This window comes from Schistocerca americana, chromosome X (genome assembly GCF_021461395.2).
Source record: "Schistocerca americana isolate TAMUIC-IGC-003095 chromosome X, iqSchAmer2.1, whole genome shotgun sequence".
Lineage (NCBI taxonomy): Eukaryota > Metazoa > Arthropoda > Insecta > Orthoptera > Acrididae > Schistocerca > Schistocerca americana.
The window spans coordinates 703,696,394-703,719,442 of NC_060130.1; the positions used below are offsets into that span (position 1 = coordinate 703,696,394).

General features: G+C 37.5%; 1 protein-coding gene across 1 annotated transcript in view; it reads left to right on the forward strand.

Moving 5' to 3' along the window:
* Positions 1 to 283: 283 nt before the first annotated feature.
* The window catches only part of LOC124556538 (fas apoptotic inhibitory molecule 1), a 55,160-nt gene continuing 32,394 nt past the window's right edge, over positions 284 to 23,049 (forward strand). The window contains exons 1-2 of the mRNA XM_047130492.1: positions 284 to 443; positions 10,060 to 10,185. Coding sequence (XP_046986448.1) covers positions 435 to 443; positions 10,060 to 10,185 — 135 coding nt within the window. The 5' untranslated portion in view covers positions 284 to 434. The remainder of the gene's footprint in view (positions 444 to 10,059; positions 10,186 to 23,049) is intronic.

The following is a 23,049-nucleotide window of genomic DNA, read 5'->3' on the forward strand; positions in this document are numbered from 1 at the left end:
TATTATTATTGTTGTTATTATTATTACTGTTATTATTATTAGTAGTAATAGCGGTAGTCGCCGTCATCGTCTTAGTAGTAATAGTAGTAGTGGTGATGGTCGCTAGGCCAATGATCAGCCACTGGTGAAAGGGCGTTCGTCTTCTTCATGTTTAGCTCGGTTTGCTCGCTCACACGGAAGCAGGACGCTCTCCACATAGAATGTTGTGTAACGCAAGTTTGCTGACAGGTGGGTGGAGGCAGAATTCTTAAGCAGAATATTGACCAGCCCTGAGAACGATCAATATGCGGTGGCCTACCTGTAAATGTTACAGTTGAGCCACCTGGCTTGCTCATGAACACGCAACTCGATAATCGGTGGTGTTCGCCTTCTTGCATTGACTCTGTGGCTGTTGGGGTGAATTGGAAGAGCTGTTCAAAACATCGAACACGGTGATGAGCAAGGTGTGTACCTTCGCCTGCAGTGTCATTCACCCTGGCAAGTTTCTATCTGTTGTAGCTAGACGACAGATTCTTTACGAAAAGTCTGACTGTTTAGCTTAATTTTCATATTTGCTTGAATTTATTTCTGTTTCATAATGAACTTTTATAACAAGTAAGAGATATAAATCTTATACCCTACGGCTTCTAACAGACGAACGTTTGATGGAGACTTGGTTAAGCAGATGTTTGTAACGGATACACATACCGTACTGTGTTTTTTCTAGTGGTGGGTTACCAATCAGGCAAAAAATCCACTTGTTGTATAGTCTACATACTCTCATTTGTAACAATTATTAGTAAAGACATACGTTTTATAACGTTTCACAATCTGGTTCGTAATATTTATTACCTAGTAAAGACGTGCAATTTATTGCGATTCGCAGAGTAGATGTAATTATGGAAACAATCTCGTGACTAATATGACATTCTGGCCTACATCCTGGAGATGCACTATCGTCAAGGATCCATGGAACTCCAAAATAAATAAATAACTTTAGTAACTAAGTAGTACCTAAATTAACTTTAATGAGAAACTGTATCAGATTACCTTATATGACAACTGGTACTATTATTTCCCATTAAGTCTAATTAAAGAACGCTTTAAGAGCACAAATTCAAAATGTCTTTACAGAAAACTCAATCTCATAAGACTTCATTTTACTGAACAGTAGGTAGATAACATTTTACTGGTAATGCTTCTTTTGTCATCCATGATATACCTGTTATTGTTTTAACATATTAGTGCGGTATTTAACATCATCGACAGCACAATAAACACACACACAAAGGGAATACTTATTTCTCAAGATGAGAAGTATGCTGCTGTGTGTACTTTTTTAAAAAAATTGACACCTTGTCTTTGACACAATCCATCATATTACTTTACAACAGATACCAGATTAATTTATGAAATGCATACAATACAGGTACAGCCAGTCAGGGTAACTTTTTACCAGGCAGGGTATCTTTGTACTTCCAACTATTTTTCTTTCAAGTGGCTGGTGTTCCACTTACTGGCATTGATTTCTTCTTGAAGTAACAGAAACAATAAAACTTACTTGTACACAATATGCCAGCAGGTGGAAGGAACACCTGCCATTTGAAACAAAAATAGTAAGTACTTCAAAAATACACTGACTGGGTAAAAGTTACACTGATTGACTGTAGTGGTAAGTTAGTTAATTTAACCTAATACATTTATGTTGCTAAGAGATTTGTTGTACTGATTGTTAAAAAGGAGAAAGTAACAATAAAATACCTCAGTGCTTCACTTGTAAGCAGGAGCAAATTGATTCAGATTCTGGTCCAACCATGTTGATTTTTATTTTCCTTGATGACTGAATCAAGATAAAAGAAAAGTATCACCCTGTGTGAATACTTGCTCTCTAGAACCAAAAATTCTGAACAAATGATCATAAACTTATCATCAGTGAAACATAGACATACATTAGTTTTAATTTTTTTAAATATGCTTTAGGAGACCAGGTCAGCCATTTTAATGTTTTAATCTTGTAAACCGTGTTAAATATGTAACACATGTTTGTATAAAGAAAAGACTGGAACAGCCACACATAAGAAAAATGACATTCTTATCTGGCTTTTTGACACTACTTATTTTCATACTATACAAAACACCAGTTAAGGTAGGCCTACTGGACTTCTATCATGTAAGTCTGTACTTCAAATTCTTGTCCAGCAATTATCATTTTTTCCCCTGTCTTTTTTCTTTAATGAATTCTTATTAATGCATGATGGTTCCTTCAACTAGGTCTTGGCATATTTAATTTTCTACCTTCATCCAACTGAACTAGTGTACATTCCAAATTAACGTGTTGTTGATAAGACATTCAACTGTAACTTACCTTGTCTGTTTCTGAGGTCCTTGCATTCTTAGAATTTTCCCATATTGTTGGATGGTTTTCTGTTTTTTCAAAAATTCTATCTTACAGTGATTACTTTTTCTTTCTTTTATGTTTCTAATGCCTGTATAAGCTCATTTATTTTCACTTAAGTTACTATTATTTATTTATTTTGTGTTCTGTTGATCCATGTTATGAATGTTTGACATGTAACATGTTAGTTTTACAAGTCTGGTGTGGTTACAGTCTATGGTATTATGTAAATAGCACTAATCAGTTTTATATTAGAATATCTACAACTTAGGATCTATTACAGAAAATTACATTTTACATATAAATAAATATTACATAAAATTAATCTATTAGGGAAAAATAAATATGTTTCCAATAATAAACAGGCAGAAACACATACAAGGGTATGGGAATGTATCTGAGACTTACAGATACATGGCTACACTGTGGCTCAGGAAGTCTACAGTTATGTAAAACAATCAACTACAATAGCAAATGCCTTAGGCTTTTTAACCAAGAGCTTATCATCAACTAAACACAATATTTGCGAAGGGGTGGCATTAAAAATCTTGCACCCACCAGAAGTGCACCCCTTCTGTACCATACTCAGTTTTACATATCTGTCTTTTCTTAGTAGTTTACTTTCAAAAACATAATAATTTCATGTTTGTAATAAAAACATTCTTCAAACTACATTTCTGTTTTATTGTTTATGTTAAGTGATTTTATTATTTTTACCAAGTTAAACTGACTGCCACAACATTAATTACAATCCCAGCAAGCATTGAAGCGTGTCATACTTAAATCTTGAATTCCAGTACTCAGAATCCCTTTAAAAAAGATTCAGGATGACTAAAACAGAATGTTTCAAACACTACAGGTTTATTCCTACCTCTAGTCCATTTAATGGACAGTAACAGAGTAGTGATAGCCCTCATTTCACCGCAGACAATGGAAGAAACATTTGTCATCAGTGTTTGTTCACCAGACAGAATTGATGCCATACAGGTCCTTATAATAAGATTGTACATAGGTATCCTGCATTTTTCCAAACCTATTCTTAATGTCTTAGGGCCTGGGGGTACAGGATTATGTTCATTTTAGTATATTTATCAAGTGTAGATTTAAAAGTTCACAGTAGCTTTGTATTATTTGGGAGAAATTAGCTACCATCTTATTCATTGCATACTCAACCATACACCAGGAACAGAATAGTGAGTTCCAGTTGATGTGCTGGGCCCCCAACTTGTCAGATCTGAACCTAATCGAACACATCTGGGATGTGACATGGCACTAGAGCTCATAATTCCCCTCCCCACGATTTATGAGCAGTAGGTGACTTGTGTGTGCAGATGTAATGCCAAGTCCCATCAGCAACCTACCAAGGCCTCATTGCTTCTATGCCACTGTGTGTCGCCGTTGTTATCCATGGACATACATGCTATTAGGCAGGTGGTCATAATGTTCTGGCTGATCAGTGTAAATTTAATCTAAATGATACTCTATTAACACTTAAGATCACCTTTAGGGCACATTTTGAACTATTTGGTTGTATAAAATTCTTTTTCTCTAAGCCATATCTGTGTGGCATTTTCAAACATACTCAGTGACACATTGTGTGCCTGTACTGGCAACCTATTAAATAGGTTTACCCCCATTTGTATGTAACTATCTTGAGTCTTCGTAAGTCTAGCAACTATGATGTCCATCTGCTGTTTTAAGCATGCATTATGTTGATGGGCATTTTGTCATAGATTGCAACTGTGTTGGTTTTCTTTTGTCTGCAATGAACAACTTAGTATAAGGAAGGACACAACTATCAGTATTTTTAGGTTTTTGAAATATGGTCTACAGTACTTATTATTTCTGACTCCATAGATGCACATCAGATTGCCTTCTTTTGGCAGATTCCCCATAACAGCATGTGTCAGGTGGATGTAGAAAAAGGCATACTTTCCATTAAATGGTAGCTTATTACTAACACAAGACTTTAGTTTATGTAACAACTTTGGAACAACTGCTAACTTAGTGCAGGCATAATTGGCATTATTCTTCCATATTATTTTGAGGCAAGATCTAGCCCAAGAAGTTTAGCTGAAGCACAGTCACAGCCAACTTCTTTAATAGAAAGCTGGAGAGAAAATTTACAGATTTTTCATGATTGGTATGCAGTTCATTGATTTGGAACTACTTAATGGCTGCTGTGAGATGATGCCCACTTTCTTGTTTTAATACTCCAGAGTCTTTACCATCTGTAACAAAAGCGACATCATCTGCACAGAGTGTAGATTTACACAACATAAAATGTGCAAGTTATTTACATAAGTATGAAGCTTAAAGGTCCAAACACAGAACCCGGTGTCACGTCCTGTATGATATCTGAGACATTTATTTCTTTCATTCAAGTAGGATCTGATCAGCAATAGTTTCGAGCCTCTAAAACCATTACATTATAGTTCTCTAGCAGAAGTCTATGGCTGACAGTTAAATGCCATGCTGAGATATGAAAGCATTATATTAACATATTATCTCAATTCAGATGATGATAGCATTCTACACTACTGGCCATTAAAATTGCTACACCATGAAGATGATGTGCTACAGACCCGAAATTTAACCGACATGAAGAAGATGCTGTAATACTCAAATGATTAGCTTTTCAGAGCATTCACACAACGTTGGCACCTGTGGCAACACCTACAACATGCTGACATGAGGAAAGTTTCCAACCGATTTCTCATACTCAAACAGCAGTTAACCCGTGTTGCTAGTGAAATGTCGTTGTGATGCCTTGTGTAAGGAGGAGAAATGCATACCATCACCTTTCCGACTTTGATAAAGGTCGGATTGTAGCCTATCACAATTGTGGTTTATTGCATTGCAACATTGCTGCTCCCGTTGGTCGAGATCCAATGACTGTTAGCAGAATATGGAAGTGGTGGGTTCAGGAGGGTAATACGGAACACCGTGCTGGATTCCAACTGCCTCGTATCACTAGCAGCCAAGATGACAGACATCTTATCCACATGGCTGTAACGGACCGTGCAGCCACTTCTCGATCCCTGAGTCAACAAATGAGGACATTTTCAAAACAACAACCATCTGCACAAACAGTTTGACAATGTTTGCAGCAGCATGGACTATCAGCTCAGAGACCATGGTAGCAGTTACCCTTGACACTGCATCACAGACAGGAGCGCCTGCGATGGTGTACTCAACGACGAACCGGTGTGCATGAATGGCAAAACGTCATTTTTTCCAATGAATCCAGGTTCTGCTTACAGCATCATGATGGTCGCATCCGTGTTTGGCAACATCGTGGTAAACGCACATTGGAAGCGTGTATTCGTCATCGCCATACTGGCGTATCACCCGGCATGGTGGTATGTGGTGCCACTGGTTACACATCTTGGTCGCCTCTTGTTCACATTGATGGCACTTTGAACAGTGGACATTACATTTCAAATGTATTATGACCCGTGGCTCTACCCTTCATTCGATCCCTGCGAAACCCTACATTTCAGCAGGATAATGCACGACTGCATGTTGCAGATCCTGTACGGGCCTTTCTGGATACAGAAAATGTTAGACTGCTGCCCTGGCCAGCACGTTCTCCAGATCTCTCACCAGCTGAAAACGTCTGGTCAATGGTGGCCGAGCAACTGGCTCGTCACAATACGCCAGTCACTACTCTTGATGAACTGTGGTATCTTGTTGAAGCTGCATGGGCAGCTGTACCTGTATATGCCATCCAAGCTTTGTTTGACGCAATGCCCAGGCAAATCAAGGCTGTTATTATAGCCAGAGGTGGTTATTCTGGGTACTGATTTCTCAGGATCTATGCACCCAAATTCCGTGAAAATGTAATCACATGTCAGTTCTAGTATAATATATAAGCCCAATGAATACCCGTTTATCATCTGCATTTCTTCTTGGTGTAGCAATTTTAATGGCCAGTAGTGTATATTTTCAGTTACTTTTACTGTTGAGAAACTGGACCTGAAGCCATACAGTGACTCACTAAGAATATTATTTACAGACAGATAGTGACTGATTTGGAGCTGTATGCAGTATTCTGATACATTAGAAAGAGAGACTGGGCTGTAATTATTAGGACATGGTTTGTCATCCTTTTTGTGCAGAGGAGTTACAACTGTCATTTTTAAGGACAAAGGTAAATATCTGCTAACAGACATCTGGTTTATAAGAGAACACAGTAAATGTGCTAACATATCCACAACTTTTTTTTTATCGCAAAATTGGAGAGACCATAAATGGCTTCTAATTTTGAGTGATTTAATTTTGCTACTACAGTAGCAGTATCACCTACTCATACCTCTTTTCAATTAAAGAAAGGAACTAAATCTTCAAACTTTGTAGGAAGGCATTTCCATGATTTGAGTTATGGATGTTGTCAATTTTATGACTATGTTATGTTGCAGCAGTGTTACTCACATTGCCAGCATTAATGAAGAATGTATTGAAATCATTTGGTGTGGTACCATTATAGGAATTATCTTTGCTAATACCTTTACTTCCACCCAACTGAGTCTTAACAATAGTTCATTCTGCTTTCCATTTATTTAGGGACTTATTAATATAATCATCATTTGCCTTGAACTTCCTTAATCTGATTTTAGCCTTTTATTTGTCCTTTGACCTTGCATAATTCACTCTTTCTGCATCATTATTCTTTAATTTGTCACAGTAAATCATAAACAGAAGGTTAAGTCTTTGTAGATTGAGGTGAACCTGCTATGAGAGGATGTGAGATCATGTTTCCTGACAGTTCTCTAGTTTTTCTCACTACTTTAGGATAGCAAGTTTTAAATGTTTCTGACAGTGCACATGAATGTTGCTAGGATAGCTCATTCAGCAAAACATTACACATGAAAGAAAAGGGTCTCTGTTTGAATTCCAATGAATGGTTTGCCTTACGTGAAGTTTCTGTGTACATAGTCTTCACGGGTTTGCTGCCAGATAATGCTGTGCAAATTCCACAATGTTTCCTCAGAGCAACTCTCCGACATCTTCAGGTGGTTGAACCTTGCTAGTGACTAGGTACAACTGATGGTATCTGCACGCCAATGTCCCTGTATGTAGAACATGCATGCAAAGAATGTGAAGGCACATAAATGACACATGTGCATTGATTTGCAGATAAATGGCAGATACCATCAGTCATACTTAGCCACCAGCAAGGTTTAACCACCTGATGATGTCAGACTGTTGCTCCAAGGAAATGTGGAATTTGCACGTCATCTGGTGGCAAATGTGTGAAGACTATTAACAACATATACATAAGGAAAGCTTGAAGAGTCACATGAAGTTTCTCTTTTCGGAACACTCTGCTACAGAATGAAATATGTTTTCTGAAACTATTTTGGGCTTTTCCCTGTTATTTTAATTGCATTTTAACACTTCATTTAGGAACATTTTCCTGGATTCAAGTTTTTTTTTAAGGTGTAATTAAATACTGAAACAGTCTGTATCACCACACAAGTTGGTTGGTTGGTTGGTTGTTTTGGGGAAAGAGATCAAACAGCGAGGTTATCGGTCTCAAAGGAGTAGGGAAGAATGGGGAAGGATGTTGGCCATGCCCTTTCAAAGGAACCATCCTGGCATTTGCCTGGAGCGATTTAGGTTAAATCACGGAAAACCTAAACCAGGATGGCCGGACGCGGGATTGAACCGTCGTCCTTCCGAATGTGAGTCCAATGTGCTAACCACTGCGCCACCTCCATACAAGTCTATAGAGTATGTGCTGAATATTAGTGTACATGAAAGTACAGCTGAAACATACATACATGGTAAGATAATGAGAGATGTAAAAGAAAAATTATGCCTAAAGAGGTTACAAAAATATACTGTCTTTTTGTAATCAGTTGGTTTGTTTCACAAAGATGGTGAAATGAGAGATGTTACAAATAAGACTGAAAGTAGATCTTCAGTATTCTCCAGGCATATTAGAATGGATGAAACCCATTTCTGTATACATGAAGATTCTGAGTCATAGTGGTATTTACAGAGTAAAATGTTTGATTATGTACCAATAGCAGAAAAATAAGTATTCAGAGTTGATTAACAGGTAACTGTAAACCTCTTTCTAACCAATGTGTAGCTTCTTTCTCAATGCTTCTTGAATAGCTCACTAAACTTATTTGAAACCATTGTAGTGAGCAAGATAATTCTTTGACACAATTTACACTTAAATGTGGTACCTTCTGACCTGAACACAGAAATACTGCCATCTTAAATGGTTGGACTTTTCATAACAACAAAAAATAAATGATACTGGTACACTAATATCAACTAATTTGGTACTGAATGAATTAGAATGAGGGAATTCAGGCAATTGAAAAACTTACTGTGAGCATCATGTGATGTAATTTGTAGGCTGAGATGTAGGTAGAGACTGGTATCAGAAATGATGTACTTGTATACCAGGCTAGGTGGGAACAAATGGCATTTAAAAAATAAAATAAAAGCAATCAGTGGAAAAAGCAATGCATTCATGTATAAAACACTTATTTCACTAAAGTTTAAAAGTTTACCTGATTTCTTCAGTTCAATAATCAATAAAAGGAGTTTAGAATTTCTTAATGTTCTAATCTGCTCCCATTGATAGTATACTACAGTTCCAGTAGAATGAAATGTCTTTCTTTCTTAAATAGCAACCACTGCACAGCCTCCAAAGCACCATTATCTGGTTAAAATTTCTGATAGCCCATCTCACTCGATAAAACAGGAAAGTGGTAATAGTCATGTAATAATGTAGGTGTAAGATTTGAAAGCATCATGACGTAAAGCTTGTATGGTTTTAAGTTCATAGTGACTAGGAGTATTGTTATGAAATACTGGAATGTCACATGTTAGCATTACATGTAATTTAGATATGACAACATAATAAAGATGATGAATGGGTTTTGAAATAATTAACTTGAGAAAATGGAATAAAACATAGTCCCTGCACAGCTAAGTCTACTTGACCCCAGAAAACAGTGGACTACTTGATTGGAAACTTGTCCTAGATCAAGACAGTGGAATGTTTCCACATTATAGTTGATTTCTGATTTGAACAGGTTTATCTGTGTTTCATCATCTGCCACAATATATAGCCAAGACATTTATTTATTTCGTGAAGGCATTATTTACTTTCATCATCAGTTTCTTGATGGTATAGTTATCGAGCATTTCTCAGAATTTGGGATATTCTCTGATTCCAAAGAAGCAATAAATATTCTATGAATAATGTCTGATACAATTGTAATACCAATTTGTTTCATAGTCTATTAGTTGTTGCAGGTGACTAGTATGATTTTGAGTAATATGTGTTAATGCTTTCCCAGTTTGTTCATCTTCAGTTGACTCATCTCTCTGTGTGAATTCCCTATGTTATTATTTTGCTGTATAATATGAAGGTGTATCTTTCTTCAGTGTCTGCATAGTAGTACTTTGATTGGCATAATATACATTTCAAACATAGACATTTTGATTGAAAATAATTTTTATATTTCATATTGCTTTACAGTTAATAACATTTATCACAAGCTGTCACTGTTTCATATATGTTAATACAAATTGGATCATGATTTCTGTGCCATGCTCCATAAGGTGGATTGTGGAGTATCACTGTAGATGTAGATGTTATGAACAGATCACAGTTAATATTGTTTTTATTAAGAGAGTGAATTTTGTTTCAAAAGGAATCAGAACAGGCTTCTGGTGATCTTGTTGCCATATGGGATGTGCCTCTCAATGATGGAGTTCATAGGATTGAATTTGAACATGGCACAGCATCTGGTAAACGCATTGTAAGAGTTGATGGAAAAGTAAGTTCTTACTTTAATTTGAAATCTACAAAACCATGAGATGCACGACTTTGCTCTATCTTAGAGTTGTTTTTTTTTCACATTTTTTTAGTTATTTCCTTGAATGTATTTTTATAGTAGTCTCAGGAATAGCTGAATGTTGTGTATTGTGTACATAATATGAGGGTGGAACTAACTGAGATAATCATACTGAAAAATCTTCTGCCTTTCTGTAAAATCCTAAAGCTGCTCAGAATAATATTGCAATGTTAGTTGGAAATATGGTGCTTAATGTAACAAATACAGTAGGAAAAAAATGAAATACCCCATAAAATAACTAATGTAAAATGGGTTTGACAGATCATTTGTATCTTGCTGCCTTCTTTTTTTATTTACAAAGCAGGATAGATGCTGAGAACTTTAGTTTAATGATATATGCAAATTGATTGGTTGCTATTCAAAAGGAGCATACCCAGGATATGAGATTGGGGAGGGGGTTAGAGTGACTAGTGATAGAAGAAAATACATCACAAATAGAACACAAGCCATCTGACATTTTCACCTGTAAAGAGAACAGTGACAAACAGCAAAATAGTATGAGGTTTCATGACAAATATTACCAATCAGTATCCATTTCATGTTATGGCTTTCTTCAAATTGATATACCTGTTTTTTTGGCACAGCAGGAATTTGAGTTCAGTAGGACCCTCCTCTGTCTCTTGTTGCATATGCCCATATTGCTGTAAACTACACCAGCCTCTGGAACAGTTACTTGGGCTTCTCCACCAAATAGATTTCAGAGCCAGTTAACATACATTATATCATTCACTCACATTTTTAATGAAGAATTTTAGAGTTGCTATATCTACTACCATTTCCCATGCTCTCATATGCTCAGTACAAACTTTTTTGTTTCCAAAAACTTCATCATGTGAGCAATAAGCATGTGTACCATTGAAAACAATAGGGAAAAAGTGATATTTTTTGATAGTTTACTGTTTATCTCCTTTGATTTTTCCACATTCTATTAAGTATATTCATTTCTACACAGCTATAGGGAAAACTGTTTTTCCCCTTGGTGGTCTAGTAACTCATTATTTTAGAGCATGCAGTTGGAGACAGGAAGTTATTGCTTTAATCTCCAGCAGCTAATGGATTTCAGACAGTCCTTTTGAGTTTTGTCTGTGGAAAAATCTTGCATATAAATTTCATTATAAACTAAATAGTGGTTTAAATTTCATGTAAAACAGTTATTTTTATGATCGTTGAGTTGGCCTTGTCAAGAGGCTGGAGAAACTCATGGGTACACCAATGCTACTTAGAGTATGTCTGCTAACATGGTACAAACAATGGAAAAATTGCAGGTAACCCCTTATCACAAAGATGAAGTGTTGAACATACCTGCAGAGTTGTATTGGTGAAATATTTCAGGGAAAACTTGGAGAAAGTTGCACATTAAGTTTCTGATCATGCTATGGTGTTAGAGAGAGATTGCAAAATACTACCTGCAGACTGAGAGATTCAAATGATTGGGGTGGTTAGTAAGGACAGGGATTCATGTGATATTGTTTTAAATGCCTTATCTGAAAATTAATTTCAGCATTTAATCTGAGAGTGACTCACGATTTCCTGGTTACAAGGAGGCTGAACTTATTGATTCAATTAACATAGAAAAGATGACCAAAAGAATAATTGACTACAGGTTTTAATAGGAACAATAAGGCTGGTACTTCATAAGTGAAACGAGAGAGATTTCAGATCACATGATCAATCAACATCTAACATTCATCTCTGAAGTTGAAAATGTTGAGTATGTTGTTGTGGTCTTCAGTCCAAAGACTGGTTTGATGCAGCCTTTCATGCTACTCTATCCACAGGAAGATTTTTCGTCTCCAAATAACTATTGCAACCTACAGCCTTCTAAATCTGCTTACTGTGTTAATTTCTTGGTCTCCCTCTACGATTTTTACTCCCCACACTTCCTTTCAGTACTGAATTCATAATCCCTTGATGCCTCAGAATGTTTCCCATCAACCAATCCCTCCTTCCACTTAAGTTGTCACAAATTTCTTTTCTCAGTTCTATTCAGTACTTTCTCATTATTTATGTAATCTACCCATCTAATCTGAGTATAAGTAGACAAAATCCAAAGATACTGTATAATGTGTGTTAAATTGATTTGTGTGAAATAGTCATGAGAACTGGGAAATGTGCATCATGGCTGAAAATCAATGTTTCAAAGTTTTTCGAAAAGCATCAAGAACATCACCACAGTCTTAATTGTAACCACAGCCTTGTTCACAAAGATCAACTGAATGTAGCCAAACTGAGCGTATGGAAAACCAAAAGTTAAATTCAAAAGTAAAATTCTATCCACTGATCTAACAAAAAATGCTAAGAAGTTCTGGTCTAGCAATAAGTCAGTAAATGGATGAAAGCCATCTATCCGTTCATTAGATGACCTTACTGGCATGAAAACTAAAGATGTCAGAGTATAGGGCAGGGTACTAAATTCCATTTTCTGAAATTGTTTTGCTGAGGAAGATCACACTACAGTTCATCCTTCCAGTTATCATATGAATGGCAAAATGATAACTATCAAGATAAGAACTAGGATAGAAAATCAAGTAAAACTGCTCAGCTAAAGAAAGGTGACTAGATCTGACAGAGATACCTATATGATTCTACATTGACTATACAAAATAACTTATTCCTCAGAATTCGGCTACAGATAACTGAATGAATTACGTGTGGCAGATGTTTGGAAAATGTGCAGATCATTGCCATTTCAGGAAGAGTCACAGGACAATGGCATGCAACAACACATCAGTATCAGTAATCTCAATCTGCAGAATTTTTTCATACTAGTGTATTATGATTTTTCTGGGGATGAAACATCTCATCTGTAGGAATCAGCATGGATTCTTGAAACAAGAGTTTTGTGAAACTCAGCTCATTCTGTTCTGCCACAAACCCAGAAGACAGTAACTACTAGTGTCAGGCTGATGCCTAGTTTCTTGACTTCTGTGAGGTATTTGGCGAAGTTCCCATTACCTCCAAATGAATAAAACATGAACATACTGAATATCAGATCAGATCTGTGATTGGATTCAGGAGTGACAAGCAAATAGAACACATCATGTCATTGTGTTAACTTCAGAGAAGTGTTATTGGACCATTACTGCCAACAAGATTTATAAATGATCCAGTGGTTAATGTCAGAACCTCCATTGGGTGTTTTTGTAAAATGCCATTCAACATAGAGAAGTCAAAACACTAGAAAATTATAGTGAAATACAGAGGTTTGAAGCTTGTTTCAGGGATGAAAGTTGACCATCAACATCAAAAAATGTAACGTATTGCAAATAAATAGGTGGAAAGACTTGTTATTGTTTCATTACATAAAAAACAATCCACTAGATGAATCATGGATTGTCACTTATGGAGAGTGAAATAAGACATAAGGATGACAGTAGCTTTGCTTAATTAATGTCTTTATTCCAGGCCTTGATCATAGTACATGAGGAGCAGCTTGGTGGAGGTGTCCAGTTGCCTCTCATGTGAAACAATACATGTCTGGCATTGCTGAGAGCACAAACAGTGGAGCCAAGTGTGGTGTCACTTGAATGCCAATGTCGGCAATGTCTCAGGATGACTCAGGGAAGGCTCCCCCCATCCCATGGTTGAACAGCAGACTCTGTACTGCATTCCAGGATGTCACTCAGGGTGTCACAGGCTTGTGGTCTAGGCTGTGATACTGAGATGAGAATAATTTAGTACATGAATGGCTGAGTACTTATATGATCCAGACTATGTTTGTTTAGGGCTTAAGGCACATACTCTAAAACACTTCCATGGTGACAAGTGAGGAGAGACTACCGTCTTTCCGCTAACGTATTGCAGCAGTAGCTGTTGCTTTACTGCACAATGCCTGCTGCCACGTTTTGCTTCACAGTGCATAACCAGTCTGTGGCTGACTCTGTTGCAACTCACTTCCACTCTGGCATATTTTTTGACCAAATGCACTCGATACGGTACTTGCCCTCGTTTTTATCAATACCTGGTCCCTTAGGTCAACCAAACTAGATTAACCTTTATACTAGAGTTCCTGCTGACCAGTCCTTCTAGTCCTGATTCACTTCTTAAGAATTATTCTAACACTTCATTTCCTTAACTGTATCACTTAATCTTACACAATTCTACAGGACCCCTTGCCCTGCTCATTCATTTAAACACCATGGAACTAATTGCATTACTAGGCTTCCTGCACAATAACTTCTAATTCTCTTTCCAAATTTACAAGCTAAAATGAATCAATTATCCTTAATATTGCCCCCTTGTGTGTTCATCTGCATTCTGCTGCTTTTATGCTCAGGGTATCCAATCCACTGGAATCTGAATGATGGCTGGGTCCAAACTCAGTCTTGTGCTCCATCTTCTGCATAACATAACAAGGACTACACTTAGCAGAACAAGTGTCACTGTGGTGGTTGGTATGACAATAGTTAATGTCATCTCTTTCTTGTACTGATTTTCCTTCTACGAATTTGCATGTTGCAATAAGATTTCCAGGGAGACTCATGACTGCTGGTGGTTCACTTGCATGTTTATAGACTGCATTAACTCCAGCCCTAGAGTTTGATTTAAGCTAGTTAGATTTGTAGCAAGTAGCACTTCCATGGGCTACTCTGGTGAATGCAAACAAGGCTATGAAATATTCAGTTGAGTTAACCCGGAAATCATGGTTGGCAGATGGAAAGTAGGCCCCATTATCGCATATGCTGTTCCATTTAATAACAAACAATTCTGGTTTAATTCTAACCCCTTTGCTGACGTAAGCTTCACCTGCTCAAAACAACTGGCCATTACTACCATTTTGTCAAAGATAGAGCACAACCAATGGGTCTCGACATGCTGAAAGTACAATTCTGGCTTGATCACTTCCTTATTGCATTCTCTTACCTCCTTTTGTCCCATTAGCAATTTTGCCTAACAGGAATCCTGTCCCTCTGTTATTATCATATTCAGGCTGATTGTGATTTCCCCTCAGTAGCATTTTTGTAGCTTTGCTTCCTCCATTTGTATGTATCTTCCCTTCTTTTTTGCAGTTAATAATAGTCATTGAATTTTTACTCTTACAAATTTTTTCATTGACAGGATATGCATGAACTATGTAGCACTTGGGACATGCTTGTTTCCCTACTACTGGTACAGAAATTGAATGCAAACTTTCGCTCCATCACTTCTCACTTATACTGTGGCTACCAGGAAATGAAAGGTAAATTTTTGTGCTCGATTTCTAGAACAACCCCAACTCCACTGGTGGTTCCTTCTGTACTTTCCTAAGCCCATCTAAATACTGCTCTGGTGGCAACAGGTTTACCCCTAGCTGAACCTCTTACAGCCTGCTGCACAGCCTCCTGTAGTTCTGTTACTCTCCCTTGTGCTTCCCAGACACTATCTTTTATGGACTGCAATCATTTCTCATTACTACTTTCCTAACTAAGACTTCTACTTCAGTTTTTAGTTATCTTATATTCTAGTTAACTGCCTCTTCTGCAGCTCTGGCATTCCACATAACTTCTCTGGTCAGTTGTTATAGTGATTGTGTGTTATTCAATATGTCCTTCTCTAAAGTTGCAATCTATATTGTGTACCAATCACTCATGGCTGTGCCCCCTTTTGCCCAGTACTTAACCTCTTCTACAGTGTTGTTCACCCTTTAAATGTTCCTCATCAGCAGTGTCAAATATTGTTTTTATAAATTGATCCAACCCCTCTTCCTTTGTGTGTGTAGAATAATCCAGAGTACCTGTGTCATCTCACTCCTTAATTTCTCATATGCTCCATGTACTCTCTCACATACCACAGCACTTCCTTTGAGTATCCTGTGCCTTTCCATTCCCTGACGGAATTTGTTGAATGCTTCTTCCAATCTTTCCACCTCATTATGCATCTCCCATGCATTGAATTACATCTGTATCGCCCACCGATGACTGATGATCACTACATCTTCCAGCTTAGCAAACAGCACTGCCCCCCTTCTGCAACACTTCCATCCCAATGAAAATCAGTAGTCACACTATGAACTGTATCATCTTACCTGCACCTCACCTACGGGGAGGAATCCCTATTACTTTCCTCTCCCTTAAATATAAAAACAATTAAATGACTATCTCCTAGGCCTTAATGCATACAAGTTCCTCATTACTATTTCATTCACAACCTCTTGTTTATCTTCCTATCCCTGGAATAACATCTGGACTCCCTTGAAATTGTTTCAGCTGCCCTACATGCATAACTTTCATTCTCATCGGCAATTGAATTTTGGCATTTACTGGTGGCGTAGTCTCTTGGTATGGCCCCTGCTACTGCATAAAAAACTTCTTTGTGTTTCCCTTTGGCTTCTTCCTGTTTCTCCAGTGCTTGTGCATACTCTATTGCAAATTTCCCTAATCAAATTCGCAAATTCCTTAACAGAATCTCCAGTCTTCCCATTCTTCATTTTCAATATGTCAAATAGTGATGGCATTTTATGACCATATATTACTTCATATGGTGATAATGCTATGTTTGTATGCTGCTTTGAGCTGTAGGCAGAGATAGTGTTCTTCAAATAGGCATCCCACTTGGTGTGATGTGAGTCAACATAATACCCAAGCCTCTTCCTCATTGTACTATGCCCTCTTTCAGTTCTTCCACTGGCCTGTGGATGAAGAAGACTCATCCTTAACTTTTTCACATTCAGTAACTTACACAATTCCCTGAATAGACCTGACATGAAGTTCATTCCCTGTCCCGTTACTATTGTTTCAGTATCTAATTATTCACAAGTGCTTGTGCCAGTGTTGCTTCCTGCTTGTTTGACATCACAACCATTTCTGCATATCTTGAAAAATGCACTATGGTTGTGAGTATGTACTTATCCCCCACAGGTGTTTTATTGAGTGGACCTAAAACATCAGTCCCCAGTAATTTATACGGTGCTAATGCTTCATACATCCTCTGCAGTGGAACTCTTGTTTGACACAAATCTGCTCTCTTTGTGCACTGAATGCAATTCTGCACACACTGGTTTACGTGTGTCTGTCTGTTCTTCCACTGATAGCTTTCTGCTACTCTTCTTGTGGTAGATCTGCAACCCCCATGATATGATAATGAGTTTCTTGTAGCACTCTATTTCTTAGCTCTGCTGGCACCACTACCTGAAGTCCCAACTTGGTTTCTCTGCATAGCAACCCATCCTGCATACAAAACTGTGATGCTTAAAATACTGCCTACATTTGTCATCCATTCTCTGTGCAGTTTGCCATTTCTTATGTTCACTACCCCAAACATGTAATACTGTTACTTTTCTACTTAAACCTTCTGATTGCTGTGCTGCTTCCCAGGTTTATTCATGAATTTGAAATCAAATTCACTTAGTCTTACTGCCTATCATGCCAACATACTGGCAGGGTCCTTTAACCCCAACAACCATTTTAATGCCATGTGATGTGTTATTACTCTAAACATATTACCATACTGATAACGTTTGAAATATGTGATTCTATAAATAAGGCTTAGCATCTCTTCCTCTGTTGTGGAATAATTTCTTTCCACGGAATTTAGTTGTCTTGATACTATGCTACCAGATATACTATACTTTCTGCCTCTTGTGACAAGACAGCCAAGTGCTTGGTTTGGTGCATCAGATGATAAAACAAATTCTTTATTAAAATCCAGAAATACCAATATTGCACTCAATGCTAAAGCTTCTTTTTGCTACTCAAAAATGTGCTGCCACGCTTCTGACTACACAAATGAAGTACCCTTTTTTTAACAATTGTGTAAGTAATCTGGCAGTATCTGCAAATCCCTTTACAAACTGGCAGTAGTATAATGGTTTGCAAGTCTTAAGAACAATTGCAGCTCCTTTTCAGATTCTGGTACATGAAATGCATGTACAGCTCTAATTAATTTTGGATCTGTCTTAACACCATCTTTACTTATGATATGACTGTGATATGCTGCTGTATCTACAGGGTGCTGAGAACACTGTTTTGTGTTGATCCTCTGGTGCAGCCTCTATGTGGTGATAACCACTCTTTAAATCCATTGTTGAAAAATATTTGCATTGTCCTGAATGATCCAAGGTTTCTATAATGTTTGGCAGAGATGAGCTGTCCCTAATGGTTTTTGCATTTAGGTGTCTGTAATCACAACAAAATTTATGTTTTCGTGTTTCATACATTGATTATTTTGGCATGATGACTATTCCTGTTCCCCACTGACTACTACTTTCTTCAATTATGTATTCACCTATTGAGTAGAAGGAGTTGACATTCAGAAATTCTTTTAATTTCTTTTTAAATGTAGTTTGGCTATCTGCAAAACTTTTAATGCTATTTGGCAACCGATCAAAGAGTTCTGTGTCAGCATTGTTCACCCTTTGTGTGCCAAAGTTAGATTTAACCCAGAATAGTGAAGATCATCCTTTCTTCTAGTGTTGAAGCTATGCACTTTGCTATTATTTTTGAATTGGAATGGTTTATTAATAATAAATTTCATAAGTGGTAATATGTATTGTGAAGCTACTGTGAATATCCTGAGTTCCATAAACAAATGTCTGCAAGGTGATCTTTGGTGGGCTCCCGCTATTATCCAATTACAAGCTTTTGTGCAATGAATACTTTTTTCCTTAATGATAAATTACTGCAAAATATGATGCCATGTGAAAGCTGTAATTGAAAATAGGCATAGTAGGCTTATTTACTGATATGTTTATCACCAAAATTTGCAATAACTCTCATAGCATAATTAGCTGAACCTAACTGTTTCAGTAGATCATCAATGTGTTTCTTCCAATTCAATTTCTCATAAGTGCACACAACCAGAAATTTTGAATATTCTGCCTTATCAACAGACTTCTGTTCAAAGTCTATATTTATCAGTGGTGTTATGCCATTTACTGTGCAGAATTGTATATACTGTGTTTTCTCAAAATTCAGTGAGAGTCCATTTGTAGAGAACCACTTAATAATTTTCTAAAAGACATTATTTACAATTTCCTCAGCTAATTCTTGTTTTTTGGGTGTGATTACTATACTTTTATCATCGCAACCAGAACTAGCTTTGCATCTTCATGAATATAGAGTAGCAAGTCACTAATATACATTGAAGTGCCAAAGAAACCTGTACAGGCACACATATTCAAATACAGAGATATGTAAACAGGGAGAATATGGCACTGTAGTCGACAATGCCTATATAAGACAACAAGTGTCTGGCGCAGCTGTTAGATCGGTTACTGCTGCTACAATGGCAGGTTATCAAGATTTAAGTGAGTTTCAAGGTGGTGATGTAGACAGCACAGAAGCTATGGGACATAGCATCTCCAAGGTAGTGATGAAGTGGGGATTTTCCTATACGACCATTTCATGAGTGTGCCATGAATATCAGGAATCTGGTAAAACATCAAATCTCTGACAATGTTACAGTCGGAAAAAGATCCTGCAAGAGTGGGACCAATGAAAACTGAAGAGAATTGTTGAATGTGACAGAAATGCAACCCTCCTGCAAATTGCTGCAGATTTCAATGCTGGGCCATCAACAAGTGACAGCATGTGAACCATTCAACAAAATGTCATCAATAGGGCTTTCGGAGCCCACTCGTGTACCTTTGATGACTGCGCAATATGAAGCTTTACACCTCGCCTGGGCCTGTCAACAAAGACATTTGACTGTTGGTGACTGGAAACAGGTTGTCCGGTCACATGAGTCTCGTTTCAAATTGTATCAGGCAGATGAACGTGTATGGGTATGGAGACAACCTCATGAATCCATGGACCCTGCATATCAGCAGGAGACTGTTCAAGCTGGTGGAGATTCTGTAATGGTGTGAGACATTTGCAACTGGAGTGGTATGGGAACCCGATACCTCTAGATATGAGTCTGACAGCTGACAGATACATGAGCATCCTGTCTGATCATCTGCATCCATTCATGTCCATTGTGCATTCCGAAGGACTTGGGCAATTACAGCAAGACAATGCAACCCTGGTACCTTTAGATATGAGTCTGACAGGTGACAGATACATGAGCATCCTGTCTGATCATCTGCATCCATTCATGTCTATTGTGCATTCCAAAGGACTTGGGCAATTACAGCAGGACAAAGCGACAGCCCACACACCCAGAATTGCAACAGAGTGGCTCTAGGAACACTCTTCTGAGTTTAAACTCTTCTGCTGGCCACCAAACTCTGCAGACATGAAGATTAATGGGCATATCATTCATGAATTTTGGATAAAGCTGTCAGATCTGTGATTGGGTTGTTGTTAGCAACAGACCTATCTCCTTTTTTATCCAATGGTGTAACAATAGCATATTTCAGTCTGTCTGGAAAGATGCCCTGTTTCAGTCAGCTGCTACATCTGTGGCTGAGAATCCTATTTATCTGTTGGGAACAAGCTTTTAATACTCTCTTGGAAATGCCATCAGTTCCATGTGAGCTTTTACTTTTGAGTGAATTTATATTCATAATTTCAGTAGGAGAGGTGGGTTGAATTTCAGTTTTGTCAAACTGCATAGGTACTGCCTCTTCCATATACAGCCTTACACTTTCTAATGAATAGCAGGATCCTGTTTTCTCTACAACAGTGAAAAATGATAATTAAAATTTTTTTCTGCTTCTGACTTTTTGTTAACAAACTTTTCATTGAGTTTGATAGAAATACAGTCTTCCTGTGCTCTCGATTGCCATGTTTCCGTTTTAACAATATTCCAAATTGTTTTAATTTTATTATCAGAGATGCTAATCACAGACATAATGTGCATATTTCTGCCCCTTTTGAAAAAAAAAAGTATCCTTAAATTCCATTAAGTTCCAAAAGTAATTTTGCCATCTGTTCCCTATAGCATCCCTCTAGGTGCTCCACTTTTTCTTTTAATGCAGTGTGAATGACGTCCAGCGATTGTCCATGGCTGGAACGCCTCGTGCCCCACTCTTCTTCTTCCAGCATATTCATATTAGCAATGAACAACCCCTTTGTTAATCCAATGTCCTCTGCGCTAAAATTATCTATAGAAACAGATACCTTTGTTTCACCCTTTATTTCTTGTATGCATACAATACCTCTTTCAACTAAGCAACCTGCCTGATCTAGTACTTTATTCTCTTCTAATGGTTCCACCACACACAAAATTCCTACCAGCAAGCTAGTTCAACACTAACCCAGAGTGATTTCCCAGTACCCTTAGGTACACAATCTTGCGAATCAACTCTTAGTGTGGTCGTTTGTGGTTTAATCAGTTTGTATTTTGTGATAGACTCCCCTTTATGGCATCTCTACACGGGCAATGGCTTCATCTAACTGAAACATTTTCCTATCAACTCCACCCTATGCTGCCATAGATCGATTATGATACAATGCTGCTATAAGAAATCTAATCCTAGAATCATCTTTCATCCTAGAATCTAATCCTCACTCACATGTGGCACGATCTCTACACATTATGTAAATTGAACTATATCCAGACAAAAGTCAATGTCACATAGCCCAATGGTTGTCATCTTTATCTCCCACTCCACGCCATCTGTATCGTGGTGGGTCCCATTGCATATGTTTCACCAGACCACTACTTGCAACCAACACATGCACCCTTTGTCCAATAGCATCCTGCAAAAACCTACTATCCCTCTTATTGCATAATCTATCTTTCTATATGATTTCACACCATCCAGTCTTAGTGGGAATGACCATAGGTGGACCTGCGATTCCCGTTGGTGTTTAATATCTTATTCTTCCCTGGCCCTCTATCTCTAAAACTGTTACTCTGAGGCTGGTGACATTGCCTCTTTACTTATTCCATTCATCCTCATGTGAAACTTTTACACTAGCTGCAAACACTGTCCATTTACCCTGCATGCTAGTTGACAAATCGATCTCCTCACACTCTATAGCTAACTCCACTGCTGTGCATAGATGCGTCAAACCCCCTGTCCATCCACATCATGACATTTCTGCATGCAACCCTCTTAAAGTATCGAGCACCCTCTGCTCAGCTTCTTACAAAATAATTTCACTGACTGCAGCATCCTGTCCTAATTCATAGGTACATCCATTAATTATCCTTATACTTTCCACAAATTGTCCCACAGTTTCCATATTTCTCTTAGGCATTGCCACTAATTGTTCCTTATAGTGTCTGGCACTATTTCATTTTGTATATCTCTGAATTAACCCTTATTTAAATTCTTTGAATGTTGAGGCTCCCTTCATAAGTTTTAGCTCCCCCTGTTAGTCTCAGTTTTGCAACTCTCAGTAATTCCTTATCAGACAAACCTTCCATCACAGCCATATTTCCAAGATCTCCCACAAAGGCCTGCTCATCCTCAGTTGCCTTACCAGACAAAAGAGTAGTTAAACTTGTGACTGCATATCTACACCCCACTGTGATGATCACAATTCTACCAACCCACACAGTTGTGTATTATCTGCTGTTAAATGTGCTACCTTTTCTAATAATATATGTACTGCTTCCAGTTCTGACACACCTTGTATCTCTGGTTGTATTGAAGCTTTGTTCTTGAAAGTACTCATTTTGAGAGCTAACACTCTCAAGACAAGAAAACAAAATACATGAACTTAATTCTTATGTCTAGTCATGAGCCATCTCGACTCGCCGCATTGCCTAGCCATATGCCCCTAATGATTACATGTCTAACATTTTATTGGAACTGGACCTCAAGTTTTTGAGCTGCTTGCTTTGTGTGACTTTTATCATTCTGTTACTGTCATTTTATATTTATTTTGCATAGTTCACTAACTGGTTATTATTTTAGATATCAGAAAGAATGACAATATTTATTCAACCTTTGATCATTTTATCTAATAATATAGA